Genomic DNA, 17,296 nt, shown 5'->3' on the forward strand with positions numbered 1-17,296 from the left:
AAGTACCCCCTGTAGTACCATTACGTACCCCTAGAGATACACGTACCCCCATTTGAGAAAAACTGCCATTGAAGAATGCAAAAGATGGTGCCGAAGCAACAACCTTTCTTCAGGAAGTGATTTCTTTGCCAGAAAAGACAGTAAATCGCTTGACGCCATTTTTGTTTTAATTCCTTGTGGTAGGACGTCACTCCGATTTCAGCCGTATTTGGGTGTTTCCGTGGAACGCATCAATAGTAGATGAGAAAAACTTTTGAATGGAATGCAGGCACAGTTTTAAAAATATATAGTTATCGGACCCCAGCAGGTTTACGACACTTATTCACGTCAAGGAATGTAAAAACGAAGTCTCCTTTACACCAGAGTTTTAGCAGAGTTTCACAACGCAGAATGACTGATCACTCTCTGGCAACTCGAGCCTCAGAACTTCAGCTGTGCGTATCATTGGCAGTGGTGTACAAAGCTGACACTTGGCAAACCCTTCACCGCGGGTCAGTCGGTGATTGCATTTCCAGAAATACCACATCATTTTCGCTTCCTTGTTAGGATGATGTAAGTGCCCTCTGGTTTTCCGGTTGAAACATACATATTTATCTTAACACTTTTTTCATTATGAACCGTCTGATTCATTTGACTCTGCGTAAGCTGTAAGAGTGATGTCTTAATTAGAGGCCCAGTACAGATACAAGCCAACAAGCAAATCAAATTTACAAGCATTTGAGTTTATTGGCTGCATCTAAGATCTTGTTCTGGACTTGATTCTGGGCAAGGGGTAGTGAAGCAATAAAAAACTGTTACGCTGGCGTGCATTTTAAATGTTTGACATAATGTGAGAATGACTTATTAGGTTTTCTCACTTAATTATTCCACAGCTAACTGGCCCATTAGGTTGATTGTGTGTTGATCCTTCCCTTCCTTAATTGTAGGGTTTGGCCGCCGTGTTTAAATTAGCTACACAAATACATTTGTATAGCGCATTCCTTGCCATTTGCCTATTTTCTTTTTTTAGTTTGTTTGTTTGATTTAGAGATGCATATCTCACAGGCTTTTGTCCACAAATAGAAGTTTTCAGAAGTTGCCAATGGGGTCAGCCTGGAGTGTTTTATCACTCACAAAAAAATACTATCCGCCCTGAGCTGTGAAGTGTGGTCTCCACTTGCTTGAAAGCTCAATAAATCAATCCACAAACACATTTTTTGGGCTGAGACATTTTGCTCTAAATGTGTCAAATATATTGTTTGTTTCGGGGTTTGAGAGTCGTCGTTTCTAAGAAAAGAAGCAAAGCATGAAAAAAAAAAAAAAAAAAACCCTCCCAAACTGCCACCTTTTGGAAAATCAGTGGATTAGAGGTATATCTAAAAAAAAAAAAAGGCATGGTTTTGGAGAAAAGACGGCAAATGTGTTGTCTTCGCTGATGGGTGGGGATTTTGTTGTGGTTCACGGTTTATTGAAATTTTAATGACACTGTGAGCTTGGATGTCAGTGTTATAAGTGATGAATGATACTCGTGTGATTCCTTTTTAAGCAGAGATTTAACATAATCAATGGTGGCACCTTCACATTGCTTCTTCCTAAACAAAAAGCTTGCTGACTATTCTAAAAAAATACAATTCAAACCACAAAAAAACATAAGTGGTTCCTCTTTTTACTGCTGCCTGTCTTCCTTTACTTTCATGCTTCACCAAAGCAAGTCAATGAAGTTTAACTCCCATGTTATATCCTCAATATTTTTCATTATACAACCTACATTGTAGTGCATTAAATGGGATTCAAGCAATATGAAAAGAAGTGAAGAAGTGAAGAAGTGTCGTAAACAACGACTGGAAAAGAAAGCTCGAGGAGTAACAACAGGAACAATGACTGCAGACGAGAACACATCACATAAAAAAGGACAAAAAAAAAAATGTTAATGAAAAGATGAAATTATGAAGAAGATGAGAATGTTTGACTAGGGAAGAAACGAGGTTTGATGTAAAATTATCTGTGTTCAAATCAGGGGACGGATCTGGATAAGCATAATGCTTTTTTCCGTCGCCCTTTCCGACATGCAAAAGGACAAAAAAAAAAACAAAAAAAAAACAAATGATGTGATTTTGCTCTGAATGTCAAAATGAATTTCTGTGATTGCAACCATGTCGGAAATGAACTGAATAAATAAATAAATAAATAAATAAATAAATTAAAGGTTGTCGTGATGTGGCACATATGCCAGTTTAGTGAGCAGACAAATTATTTGTCTTGTCAATTAACTGCAGAAAGGATAGGTCACTGCATTGCATGGAGACGCTCTCAAACCAAACGCAAAAAGTGCGCAGAATTCCGCATTTACACAAGCGCGATGGAGTGGAATTCCGCTTGCACACGACATCGCTAAAGTGTGTGAAACGCCCTTATTTATCCATGTAATGTGCGCGCCGGGTGGCTTGGTGGCAACGTAGAACCTTTCTTCTTCTTTGCTTCCTGTTAATCCCAGCGCGAAATGCAACATGGCAAACACAGCGAAACGGACGAGTGGCAATTTGGTGTGGACAGATGGCTAGCTGGAGCTCGGTTGTCATTTTGGAATTTTGTTTACCTCCACTGGCGCGTGCTTGTGATGTCATCTGTTTGCGACGGGAACCGTAGTTTGCCGTTTATACTGCTTCTTACACGGTGGCGAGACAGCAGAGCGTCACCAGGTTTCCCACTTTGGAAGGTGTTCTGGGAGGTGGTCTGGGATTCTTGCGTTCTTACCTCATGAAAACCCCGGTGCCGTTTAAACAATACGGACATCTGGGTAAATATTTTCTGGTTTTCACCCGAGAGCGTTCTCGTGTAAACAGGGCCTAAGACTAAAGCAGAAGAAACACTCACTAACAAAATCCACAGATACCCTTTACGTCAAAACTGTTTGAAATATTACAAATGCTAAAATGCTGATATGTAATCACCCCCGCCCCACCCACCCAATCCCCCATCCCTAGGTTGGCTCTTGATAGACATATGCAAATAACACCTCAGGAGGGAAGCATGAAAACATGAAAGCTATTGCAGAATTACACTTTACACTCACTAACCAGAGCTAATAACCATAGGTGAGGTTTCGAATGTCAAAGAGGAAATCTTTTTGCCTTTCTGGCCCTTCTTCCTCCGCACCAGACCATATGAGCATCGTCACTGTATAGTGCAGATCCTGCCCCAGTCTAACCTTAATCATCTGCTCCATGAACAAGAAACAAAGAAACTTGAGGTCAAATATTCATGACAAACATTGGTGATATCAGAGACAAATGAAATGCAGAAAAAAAATTGTGTACGTTGGTTTCAACCATTGTGCATGTGTTGCCCTGCAATGGACCGGGGCCCTGTCCAGGGTGTACCTCTGCTTAGCCCCCAATGACCGCTGGAGATAGGCAACACCAGATCCCCCCGCAACCCTGAAAAGGAGCATGTGGGTTAGACAATGGATGAATGGATAGGGTTTCAGCCATATTGGCACTTTTTGAGAATATATTTAGTACAGGGTTGAGCAACTTTTGTCACAGCAATTGTCTAATCCAAGGGCAACATTATTAAAATTTGTCAGCATTTAGGATAATTAACAATCTGTAGATTAATACAGAATAATTTGTTGTAATTTTGTACAATTTTCTCTCATTTTGTATTATTTTGTTGTCTTTTTACATATTTATGTTTGGAGTCATTTTTGTGTATTTTTCTGTTTGTTTTTGTAGTCATTTTGTATATTATTCTGATATTTTGTGTTTGTTTTTTTTTTTTCCATTTTGTACTGTTATTTGTAACGTCATTTTTGTGTATTGTTGTATTTTTGTGTATTTTTGTTTGGTTTGTCTAATTCATTTTGTGCATTTACTTTGGGTACCACACAATATTAGACCAAGTGCTGCATGTAGCGACGGGCCGCCAGTTTCCCATGTCTGAGTTAGTATATGTGCACATATTTTTGTAATAACTTTTGTAACATATTGACAGTAAATGAGATCACTTTGAAAGCAGGATAATCCACAGTAATGTATGTGTGTACACTCGTATTCATAAATGTATAGCATTATTTAAGAATATATTGACAGACTTACCCTTAGATGTCCTTAGATTAGTACCACAGTGTTCACAGCATACATCCACCTCAGGTTGTCTGTCTGATTAATTCAGATTGATTAAAGAGTATGATACATGTAGAGTAAATGGAAAGCTGCAATCTGATTTGAATCAAATGCTATGCTACTCAGCAAAGACACTCTAGCACTGAAACATTTTAATCAAAAGTTGAATCTAAATCATGTGAAAATGTAGTAAAAACAACAGATATTGACTGTATAAGCACAAATGTAGAAACAGAAATACTGTATATTTGCTTAAAGGTGACATGTTAATTCTTTACATGCTGACAGTAAAATGAGGATGTGCACCTGAGAAAAAAAAACATACTAGTATTTTACTAGCATGATTTAAACTTGCATTCAAAACAAAAGAAAAAAAAAAAAAAAAAAAAAAAAACATTAAAAACCTTCAATTGTCCAGGCGACATTTGAATGATGGCATTCAACATTGTTGTAGACTCTGTGGAATAACGATATCACATTTTTTTGTTTACCTAAAAGCCCTTCTCTCTCTTTTTCATATTGAATTTCAGTCCCAAAGCTCCTTCAATCCATCACAACATATAACAGGGATTTAAATGTGTTATATGAAAGGCTGGAATTACTAAGTAGAGTTGAGACGTTGTCAAACTTGTGACTCCTTTTTGACCACTGCAAGATATATGTCTTGACTTTTTGATAAAATGCATACAGTGACTTCAGTGATGTGCCGTGACCACTATGGTTGGGTAGGCACGTTGCAAATCGAGACCACCAATGACAATTTCATATGTTTCTGCTGGCAAGTGTTAATTCAATTCAAATTAACTTTATTTGTATGAAGCAATTTACAACAAAGTCATCTCAATGCACTTACCGGAATATAAAATTCTTAATAAGAAAGAAAAAATCCAACAAGATCCACATGAACAAGCATTTAGCCATCTAACAAAATCAACATCGTAAAACACCATTAAAGAAACGTAAACAATTATTTAATATAGCCTCCATACTCTCCCAACAAGATATATCTCATGACACGGCAGCACATCCGTTGTTTGTGCTGGAAACACAGAAACACGAAGAAAATGACAACAACAACAACAACTCAGACCAGCCTCAGTGAGGCGCATCCTAATCAAAATCTCAATTCACCCTTGGGTAGGCACTGCCTACCTTGCCTACCCTGACGGAACATCACTGAGTGACTTAATGATGAGCTTATTTAAATTAAAGCCACCATATGATAAAAACTGGTTGAATGGTCTAAGTAGGTTCTGATTATCGGGTTCAAAATATTATTTCCAGAGATTCTCATAAACCCATTTATTAATGCATCACACAAATTGATGCTAACTGTCACTGATAGCTCTGAATTCAATCTTCACATTCCCCTTCTAAGTTTATCAGTAGCAACTGTTGGGTTATTTTGTGACTGCAGAAGTATTAGGAATTCTTTAGACAAAGCTGACTTTTAGCTATTTTGCAAATACTGTCATACTCATCATCACCAGGTCTAAAGTAGCACATGGTAAACACCGTACCTGCTTCATATTTGTGTTTTATGATGACTTTGGACATTATAGCATACAGGTATTAGTTCAATGCAATGCTCAGCCTCAGTACAGCCTCCCCGAAACGCAAAAATTGATGCAGGCCATTAATCTTAACCAGAGTTCCTTTTATGATTTGACGTTTGAATTAAATTTTGTGCCATGCTTCAAAAAGCCTGGGGTCAGGGCTTTCATAAAATAGTTGATATGAACCTTGGCTGGGCTCTATGAAAAATATATAAACTCTCACATCTAAAATGCATTTCTGAGAATGTTCACTAGGTATGTGTTGCCAGCATAAAACTACTCGTACAGTCATTGAAGTCTGAAATGCTCTCAGAGCCCACAGTATATGACTGTTGATCTAATGAAAAAGGTGTGGTCAGTTGTTTTGCGTTGCACGTTTGATGTTGACACAGTCCCAATAAAATGATCTGCCAAGATCAGGCGATCAAAGAGCAAAGGAGTATTGAGTCAACACGTAATTTCTCACGGGGTGGGATTATTCTGAGTATTCCTGTCTCAATTGCTTTCATGGGAAGTGCCAGGGGATAATGTATTCAATCAAAAACAAGCATACAGTACATCGCAATTCAGCAAGTCTTGAGACATCTTTTTTTTCTGGAATTGTCTTGTCTTTTCAGAATTAAATTGTCTGTAGGTGACATTTTCATTTTTAATGGCAAAACTGTTTTGGAAAATGTATGTTTTACTTCTTTTCATGTTGGATTTGTTTCATTTTCTTTTTTTCATGTTTTTAACCGAGAAACACAATTATTGTTCTCCCAGCTTGGATGAGACATTATCTGACCTTATTCGACCCCATTAGGAGATTTATCTCTTCACTACTTGTTTGTGCCCATGTGTGTCTGTGGGTGTGTCCCATAAGCAATCTTTCAGAGTCTAATAAGACGCATATTAAAAAAAATGAAAAAAAAACCTGTGTTACTTTTGACACCTGTCATTTCACAATAGTGCAAACTAACTTTTTTCTTGCATTCTTTTTTTTTGTTTGTTTTCCCCCCAAAGAATCTTAACATCTTTTTTTAAGATACTCCACCTTCAAAAAGTCAAAATGCAAATTCCTTTCAAAAATACTTTGTCAACAATACTTATTCTTATTCTCCCTTCTGTACTTTGTTGTACTTTCTCTGACATTCTAACTTGTTTTTCTCATTCCTCTTGTTTTCTTTACCTCAATCCCTTTTTGTTTGGACATCATGTCGTTGGGTGTTTTTCCTCAGATCTTCCGTCGGTCATAAATCACTGTCACCCTACTCCTGAGTGGGAAACCAGCTGCCAGCATCAACAGTTCAGTTTGTTTGTCTGTGTGTATGTGTGCGCGCATTTGTGGGTCGCTAAGCATTTTTCTATATCACTGAGCAGACATTTTATTTGGTTTGTTTGTGAGCTTGTCGTCTATCAATACATCTAAACATTTCTTTGTAAATTATTTTTGTGCCAATCAATACTGTATTTTTGATGCTATAGATTAAAATTGAGGAAAGAGCCTCACAACAATAAGGTCCTTAGCAGAGGTAATGAATGAAATTCCAAATGCTCTATGGACATGACAGTCTAGGAGCTAACACAAGTTTACATTACAGCTTGAGTACAAAAGGTTTGGGTGCTGGAACCTGAAGAGCATACATTGCTGAACCACCAAAGTTAAGTTGTCCGGTTGGTGCAATCGGTAGTGGGCGATCATCAACCAGATTTGTGTCAAATATTTTATTTGTTTAGTCTGATCACAGAAATAGCATTCTTGAGCGTTGCCACTGGTGTGAAATCCACTAAATAACAACTTAAAGCCAGTCATTGTAGTTGAAATCACATTTGTAGTACAACGTTTGTAGGAATATGGTTTTTAACTCACTGATGAAGAATCTTTAGTTGATTTTGGTGCTTAACCCATTTACGAATGGCCTAAAGGTGGTGCTAACACTGGAACATATGAAGCACATATCAAGTACATCAATAAAACAAGGTGGAATTGTACTCGAGACGTGGCTGATCCAGAATCAGTAGTTCTTAAGTGACTCATTTAGTGCAAACTTGATTTAAGAACAGCCAAAAGGTGCCACAAGTGCTGTTACACTAGCGCCTAAACTAAAGTATTTGGCACAAAACTGGTTGATGTACTCCATTATGTACTTCAAACTGATTTTGGGGGGTAATTCCAGGAACTTTAGAATCACCGTTGGGGGTTCAGCAATGGATTCCAGCACTCAAACCTTTTGTACTCAAGATGTAATTTAAATTTGTGTCAGCTCCCGCACTATAAGGGATGTCCGGAACCACATTTTGACAGAATAAGAGTATTTAAGTATTTTCTGATACCAAGTGTAGATAAGAGCACCTATTGATACAAATAAGATGCTACAGTGAGTTTAAAATTTAATTTTGTTCATGTTGTTCGTACATTTTACTTTTATTCTCACTGTCAATAATTTTCAGGTATTTCCACACAACTGAAGTTATTTCACAACCAAACTGCCTCATTAATAAATCGAATGATTTGGATGAGGCTAGACTTCCATCTTTGGTATTGGAGCTTGTTTTGAGTGCACACCTCTGTATCATGTCCAATGCCGATGCATCTCTAATTGAGTATATTGCAAAAAGTTTGTATAATTGTGTTGTTCACGACCTTCGCAAAGTCTTCTGGGTCCTAGGTTGTAGGTCATGATTCAGAGTGTAAAGAAAGTCATTTGTTATTAAAATGATTGTATTATGTAAGTATTATAAGTAAAATAGATGGAGAGGAAAGTGTTTACTTTTTATAGTAGTAGCAGAGAATGTCTGACATTGAAGCACTTCTCTTTCAGTGAGGTGTTTCCACATGGCCTCCCTAAGGAGTTCACCCTGATCTTCACCTTGGCGTTAAAGAAGGCTGCCCTGACGGGCACCATCTATCTTTTCCAGATATCAGATCAGCAGGGATACCCGCAGGTGAAGCTCACACCTTCCTTCTTGCATCCTTGTCAAAAACTCTCTTTTAAAAAGCCTTCTCTCTTGTATTCTATTTCCCCTCCCACTTTTTGGATCTTTATTCATTCATGCTGCCTCTTTTTCTTCATTCACATTCAATTTCAGTTCTTTTCTCACTCATCCTTTCGATTATGTGTTAATATTTCTTCACTTAGGCTATATTCCACCTCTTTTTTCATCACAAATTCTTTGGGCTTGCTCCTCCCTCTATCCTCTCCCACACTCCTCCTTCATTCACCTTCATTGTTTTTCCATTGTGTTTGTGATGAAGCATGGAGTCCCTCTGAGTCCCAATAATCACCAAGAGCTTGAAGCTAGATTTAAATACTCCATCTGTATGATGGATGACGGCCAAGTAGCCTCATTAGCTGTGATTGATTGGCTGTGCTGCTGATGTGTGTAGTTAATATGTCTTCTGCTTTAGCTCATCGTCATGTTCTACTGCTTTGTTAGGCTGTATTACTGTGTACATATTACTCATTCCTGATGCCACTGCAGGTCAGACAACCTAGGATATGGTGTACTTTTTCATCCACTGATGCTGGACAATGCAACATGTCTCTGATTTGTTTCCATATCTGTTTTAAAACCCAGCTCTCTGTAGATCTCAATGGCCCTGATGGAACTCTCTCCCTCCGCGCGAAAGGGGTTCAGCCTGGAGATGACCCGGTGAGCTGTGTTTTCGACGGGGAAGGGGTGGAGGCACTAATGGATTTACGTTGGCACAAGCTAGCCCTCAGCGTGCAAAATGGGTCCGCCGCGCTCCATGTGGACTGTAATTCCATTGAGACCAAGCCCCTACAACCCTATGGAATTCTTCCCATTGACGGACACACTTTGCTGGGTATTCGGGCATCAGACGCTGGATCTGTGCAAGTATGGAATATGTTTAAATACCAAAGATACCGAGAACCAATGCAAAAACTTTCACTAATGTAATTCCAAAACATCCCCCATTTGCTTAAAGTAATGAGTTTGGAGAATTAATCAGAGTTAGGTTCAGTCAGGAAAACATGGTTCATCATGAGTAACACTGAGTAATTAGAAAAACTTCAAGTTTCCTGCTGAAGAATATCAGGCTGTGCAGCAACTCTTAAGGAAATAAAAGATCAGCACTGGGAACAAATTAGGGAGCCAAATCCACAAATGGGGCCTAAGTAATTAATCATTACACTGATTAATGTTCTACAAACTTACACGCAAAGGGCCGTGTGAGATATAACTACTACTGGCAAAAATCAAGCAAGAAGTACAAAATAAAAATACCAATGTAAAGAGAGCACAAACTTTTAGGTAGAGCTGAGCCTTTTCATTTTATATTAACTCATCATCATTATAGGTAGTCTGTAGGTAACAAAACAGACTTAAAACCATGTTTTGTTATTGTTGCCAAGATACTAGGTGTGGTACAATATACTGACTTCATGATACGATACAATACAATATTTGTTTGGCAAAAAATATCAGCTTTTAGTTTGATACTCATACTCTTGCATTTACATGATGTGACAATTGAATTACTTGTCGCACAATATATCAACCTGACTTGACTTGTTAATTTACATTAGATCTGAATAAATTTGACAACTACTTGTAAGAAGATTGATAAACTACTTTCCATATACCTTTCTTTGTGCATTTTAATTTTATACCTGATCAAAAAAGCAAGCCGACTTCTACAGAACATAGATCCTTAGACTATAAACACTGACTACATGAAATAAAAACGCATTTAGATTGATGTTCAGTCAAATTGTATTTGACCTGCTGAGTAGGTTTTTCAATAAAGTAAGGGTTGAGTATAATGACTTAGACAAACACATTTGAGCCACCTGATGAAGTACTTTCCAAACGTTTTAGTTAAATTAGCAATCAAATTCCTTTAAACTCGTTTAAACGTTTCAATTACTGAATGTAGCTTGGAAGCTGAACACGTAAAGTGGTATCCCGCCAACTGCAGCAAATGTTCCCAATGCACTTTCCTCCTGTTCTACAGATGGACATTCAGCAGGTGATGCTCTATTGTGACCCTTTGCTGGCTATACAGGAAGCTTGCTGTGAGATACCAGGAGCACGGGTAAGACCATGTTACAATCATTTTGAGCTAAACAGCTTAACACTGGTTTTTACACAGTACCATAACTCAAACTTTTAATTGAAATGCAAAGACAGATTTAGAAATGTTTATCTTCATATAAAATCTTTTCCTAAACTCAACTGGAATATTTACTTCTTTGCTATAATTAGATGCTTTTTCCAGGGAACATTTGATCTTTGGTCAAGCAACATGTTAATGGTTTTTAAGAGAAGTGTATTGTGCAGAAGATGGAGTTTTAAAGCTATTTTCAAGCCGTAGAGCAACAGATCGCAAACTTTTTTTAAAAACAAAACAGAAATGTGGACTAACCTCATGCCGTTATTAATTTCTGGTAAGGAAAGAAACTAACAATATGTGGTAACACTTTTCTTGAAGTGTTATACATAAAGCAGTCATTATTACGATATGACACCTGTCGTTAGCATGAATAAGGTATCGTGAAGACTTCATTACCCTATCCCATTAACCTTAACCCTAACCACTAACCCTATGTAACCCCACTAGATCCCTCCACCTAACCCAAAAAATGCCAACATAGCTCCAAAGGTTTCAGAATTTAGCGAACAACACGTAATGACAGCCTTCATGACGCCTTCTTAATGCTAATGACAGATAGTGAGAGTGTATGTCAGCCTCATGTATAAAACTTCAAGAAAGTGTTAACCACTATGTTTATTCATTGGCACCACTACTACCATATAAAGAGAACATCTGAACACATTTTAGGAATTTGCTTTATAAACTAAAGATAAGATAAAAAAAAAAAGGTTTTACCTTCTTGGGTTCTGACCCAAAATTTGAACAACATTGCTTTAAGCAAGACTATGCTTGGACTTGTTTCTTGTATTTTGCACTATACTGCAAGGTAAATTACAATAATGTGTTTAGTTTTAATCTTCCCCAAGCATGTTTTTGGAACTCCAAAACTATCCAATCAGGAGCATTGTTTTTAAAATTGTGAACTTCCTTTTTCACCCCACAAACATGTTGTCGCCTGTTTTCAATGTTAGCGGTGAGCTCGCTTTTGAAAAAGAAAAGAGTGAAGAACTTATCCATGTTGTTCAAGGTCAAATGAGGAAGCCAAATAAAAATAGATGTGTAAACTGTTTCATTTTTTTTGTTCTTGGAGCAACGACATTGCCAGAAGTTTTACTTTGTAATCTCAAACAGCAGCCAGCAGTGATTGATTGAGGACTCCCGTCGTGCTCATGACAATGCCGCAGCAATACCTATTTTAAAAAGGGCTCACTGATTTAACATAGTTCTTGGGTGTTCAGTGCACTTGCTCTTAACCTATAGGGTTTGCTGACTTTCTCGAGGATGCTTCAGTACATTTGACATTTCCCATTGATGGGCTTAGCTCTTAAACTACCGCCAAGTGAAGCAACCGTAGCCACTTGGCCCGTTTTGTCACTTGAAAGTAATGGTCTAAACCCATTTGTGGTTGCTTTTTAAATGTCATGTATTAAGCTCACTCAAACATTAGAATGTATGAAAGGGCATGTACCAGTTGTCCTCCACAAAAAGAGCCTGGATTTACAACTTCTCCAAGCTTCCCCTAGTTTACCATCTGGTGAAACTCCTACAAAGTAAAAGTTATTTGTCTGGGTTGTTTCACAGAACAATTTTACAACCCCAGTGTTGTCTTTAACAGGTGGAAACAGGAAGGCTTCCCTCTCTCCCACCCACGAGGAAAGGCATATTGAAACATGTTTTCTTAGTAACAACCAAAAAAAAAAAAAAAACTTCTTTCCCCTTCAAACAATGTATACAGGCATTTTTTTTCCTGACTTTATTAGCGGCTTTTCAGTGCTCTCAAGTAAAATATCTTCTTTATTTTTTGGCAATCCAAAAAGTAATAAAATATTTCTCGAGATACTGCAAAAGCAGCCACAACAATAAGAATCCCACACATAGTCACACACTGTAAGTAGATAGAACTGCTAGCAAAAGCTGTCATTACTCAATCTGACCCAGGGTCATTCTAACCGCAGGTGAAAAAACCACAGAGTCAGCATTAGGCCATACAAAGAAAAAAATACTTTGTTGGCTCAATTTACTCTAGAGGTACATATACATTCTCGTTACTTAACAAAACTGTGTCTTGATTACGTGCTATGATTTCCTCATTTGTTTTAAAGAGGAAAAGAACGTTGGCTCATTGCCTTACATATTGTGTAGGTAGAGCTCTTTACAAACAAGTGCTCCCTTGGTCACATTATTGACGCTTCCTTAAAAAAAGCCAGTCAAACTATTTAGACCACTTAACAAAACTCCTCAGAGGCTTTTTGTCAGGATAAGATTCTAAGTTTACAAATGAATTGGGGCTTAAAGAGTCCATTGTGTAATGTATCACATGTGTAATGTGTTGCTCTTTAAAAATGTAAATAAAGTTTAGGGAAATAGGTAGCTTTGGAGTAATAATGAGAAACAAAATAGACCTCTAAATGGTAAGACAAGCTTTTGGTTTCTTTTCAAGTCTATTTCTTTTTTGGATTTAGCTAATTTGTTCTTGTTATTCGACTTGTATTGAGTGTTTGCTTATGTATGTCTACATTATTCCTCCTCATTGCCAAAAAAAAAAAAAAAAGATGAAAAATAAAGTATCTCCTTTGGAAAAAATGATGTTTACAGTCCTCTGCAGGGGAGAGTGAAAGCTGCAAACCGATAACAGGCTTTGAAGACGAGAACCTCTTCCGCCTAAATTTCCTTTGCTGCAAAGCTTCCTCCTACTGGCATTTAAATTTGAAATGAGAAGTGGAAAAGCACTAACCAGTGGAGACAGTCCAATGTATAATAATTCATGACTAAAGAATGTAGTTTTTTTTTTTTTTTTTTCATCTTTTTCGTTCTATCAACTACAGTAAGTTGTAATTGGCGTTAACATTCTTTACAAATTGTCATTTAAAACTCAAGTAAATGCAAACCTGTGGAACCATGTTACAGTTCTATGGATACACATAAAAATCACAAATTAGTTCTGTTTTCCTAATTTAAACACGTTTAGTAAAGTTTTTCCAAGCAACAGCAACAACATATTCAATTCAACTTTATTGATATAGCGCAATTTACAACAGAGTCATCTTAGTGTGTTTATCAAAATTTTAAATTCATATTAAGAAAGAAAAAACCCAAAAAGATCCATGTGAACAAGCATTTAGCAACAGTGGGAAGAAACAACTCCCTTTTAACAGGAAGAAATCTCCAGCAGAACCAGGTTCAGAGGTGGCAGCCATCTGCTGTGACTGGTTGGGGTTAGTGGACAGAAGGACCAACAAAACAGGATAAAGAGATAGAACATCAGAGTGTCCCAGACTAGTTGAGCAGTGAACCGCAGATCAGGAACTGCCATCATCAGCTTCACGACACCTGAAACAGAGCAGGGAAAGAAGGGCGAGGAGAAGGCACTGACTGCAGAAAATTATGATACAGTATTATCAAGCCAGCCTGCCTTGGCCTTGGGCCTCACTCCCAGTGGCCTAGTCAACACTTATTATAAAGGTGACCAATCTATTCCATATAACTGCATACGCAATACTATGGTTTATTATTTATTCTTTACAACATGACCAAATGGAAGGCAACATAATGATTACAAATGCTTAAAAATCTGACTTTTCCTCACCTCATTTTAAAACCTTGTAGTGTCCTCCTGATGCATCCAAGAGCCGCCGTGCTGCTGAAAATGACCTGTTGGATAACACCTTCAACCAGGTACAGTAAATCACAGACACTTTCACAAACAACTCATGAATAATAGGAATCAGCAATTGCAAAACTAAATAAAGTCAAAATGTAAGATTGACCTACTAAATTTCAACATTCAGAAAATTCCCAACAAATCAACTAAATGTGGTATAGATTTGCAACTTTCAACGAAATGTAGACCCAATACTGAAGAAACTTTTGTACATTTAAACCTATTGCAAATTCTCTAAGACCATCACTGTAAAACATACTAAACCTATGACTTCCCATGATTTTTGCTCAATTGACACTGAACTTGCAACAGCAGATCTTCAGACTGTTCCACACCAAATAATCCACAGTTATCAAAATATTGAGCCTACAGTGCCTCAAAATGTTTAAGTGTAAACAGTATTACCAACACACTTGCAAAGTATTGTTAAATACATTTTAAATGATCATTGAAAAAAAATTGCAAACTTTTGGAGTCATTGTAGATGATGTTTGGAAAATATCAGAATTTTACCTCAAGAATTGATTTTATTAAATGTTTTTTGTTTTTTTGTTTTTTTTTTGTTTATTTTTTTACAGCATTTTGAATTTTTCTCTCATACGAACAATTGGAGTCAATACAAAAATAGCATCTTTAAATATCACTTTTTCACTGGAGCTAATGAATCATTAATAAAAACAAATGACCAAGGTTTAGATCCAATATGTGTATTTTTAGATTTTTGTCCTATAAATGAATTTTTGACAGCCGTCCACACTCTAACAGCTGCTGTCTTGTTTTGCCTAAAGTTGCCTGGCCATGACCATTGCTGTGCAGCAGCTAAAATTAAACCTTTTACGCCACACACAGGCACACACACACACTTCGAACAGCTTCATTATTCAATCTGTTCTGAGATTTCAAAGTTGATCCCACTGGCAAGCTTGCACGTGCCTGTATGACTTGTTTCAAATGACACTGCTGTTTTTCCTTGAAACTCGAGCCTATTCCTCTAGTCTTCTATTCCTCTGGTCTACTTCACTTCAGGGTGAATTATGAGTCAAGCCGAGCGTCAAATGCATGACGAGTGGAATACTCTAAAAGACACTGATTGTAGAGTATATTTTACATAACTGGTTGGTTCACTGTAAAATCATTATGGTTTTGTTATCTTAATTGATGATTATTATATGAATGGAATCTACATTGTTGGTGCTTTGTTGAGCGCTAGAGTTATATTGGAGCGCTCGTCAACAAAATAAACATAGATTTTTTCTTACAACACATATATGTAATCCTTCCAAGTTTTTGTTCTCAAGACAATTTCTTGTTGTCTTGTTATAGCATGGCTTTGATTCCAGGTTTTTACCATTTTCTCTTACCTTTTCTACTAACTCATTCATACTCTTACAATCCTGTGATCAGGTGAGATGTTTTAGCCATAGCGAAAACACCTTTAAATTAAGCATACTAGTGTTTGCACTTGGTACACTAAGGTAAATTAATTGATTTAGTTGATTTTCCACAACACAGTTTGTCCAATTTTGTCTTTTTAATTAGCTTCAACTCTTTCACATGGAAGTCTATTTACAGGTTGTAGAACCCAACAGTGTGTGGAAGGAAAAGTCAAATGAAGCCCTTTGTGGCTCCATGCCTCCAGGGGAGCTCCAAATTGCGTCAAGTGTTGTCATTTAAGCAGTGGTAGGTGTGGGTTGGGGAGATTAGCCTGGAGTGAGCGTATCAGATTTCTGTTGCTCACTTTTCATCTCTGCTTGAGGCCCACAGCTTGAAGCCGCAAGATATAGAGGCAGCAAGTAAAGGGGTAACTGTCTGGATTTCTGCAGTTAGTAGTTTGGTTGTATTAGTACAAAATGAAGACACAATTGAGAACAGTAAAATGAAAAGGTATTACTTGACTTTTTTGCTGTGAAAAATCACAAATGCTTCCTTGGTAGCTTGACCAGTTGCTAAGTCGAAAAATGCTGTAAATTTACACGCAAAGCAATGACCAACCAATATGAATCAACCCACAATAATCTAATCTGTGGACATTTAGGGTGCGTTCACATCGAATGGTTCGAAGGCTGTAAGATTTGTTTGCTCGGATAGTCAACCTTGTTGGGCGATGTAAACACGCAAACAAAGTCTACAGCGGATCAAACAGGCAAATTATAGAAAGATTGTTTCTGTCAGTCTTGGAGCATTTCCAATTGAAGCCTGGAGTGATTAGGTTAGCTGTGAACACAATACGTGCTCGGTGCAGACTAAAATCAGGAAGTATTGGAGATGACGTAGAGTGCACGCCATTGTGGGTGGTTAGGGGAACCAGCTATGGCGCAAAACAGAGCATTAAAAACTACCAAAAGTATGTCTGCTTGTTGCTGCTTCATTGTTGAATGTTGTGAAAGAACAAACGAAGAAGGCAGAAGTTTTTATTTTACCCATTGTACTTTACAGTTAAGGCTCAAACATACTCGGGTGGACACCTTCAAAGCGGAGTTCGAGCGGTGGCCGCAAGGAGTCCGCTAGGCCAATTAAATGTGAAACTCAGATTTTATGGCCGCAAGGACTTCTTCGCATAATTAGTGTCATACAAAACACTGCTCGGCATGGTATCGACCCGCATTAAAGGTAACACCGACCTGCATTTCACCCGTCTGGTGAAACAGAACATGTACAAGAGCCTAGAGGAGAGACTGACAGACGAGCTACGACAGTAGCGACACCTTTAAAACACGTCCCAGGAGTACAAGGACTACAGAGAAGCGCTAAGGATTGTGGTAAATGTAGGATTGGAAACTACTATGCGGCGGTGCGCCCCGATATGGATGCTCTGAGGAGATCGCACAGTGCGAGCGGAGTGCATGTTTGAGCATTTAGTCCAGAATTGAGCCGC

The 17,296-nt window shown here is 37.7% G+C and overlaps 1 protein-coding gene across 4 annotated transcripts in view; it reads left to right on the forward strand.

Annotated features, from left to right (window-relative positions):
• Positions 1-17,296, forward strand: part of col16a1 (collagen, type XVI, alpha 1) — an 81,408-nt gene that overhangs the window by 19,044 nt on the left and 45,068 nt on the right. For all 4 annotated transcript variants that reach the window (XM_028461366.1, XM_028461368.1, XM_028461367.1 and 1 more), the window contains 4 exons: positions 8,461-8,584; positions 9,218-9,499; positions 10,620-10,700; positions 14,367-14,435. In XM_028461366.1, coding sequence (XP_028317167.1) covers positions 8,461-8,584; positions 9,218-9,499; positions 10,620-10,700; positions 14,367-14,435 — 556 coding nt within the window. The remainder of the gene's footprint in view (positions 1-8,460; positions 8,585-9,217; positions 9,500-10,619; positions 10,701-14,366; positions 14,436-17,296) is intronic.

The sequence above is a fragment of the Gouania willdenowi genome, chromosome 11 (genome assembly GCF_900634775.1).
Source record: "Gouania willdenowi chromosome 11, fGouWil2.1, whole genome shotgun sequence".
Lineage (NCBI taxonomy): Eukaryota > Metazoa > Chordata > Actinopteri > Blenniiformes > Gobiesocidae > Gouania > Gouania willdenowi.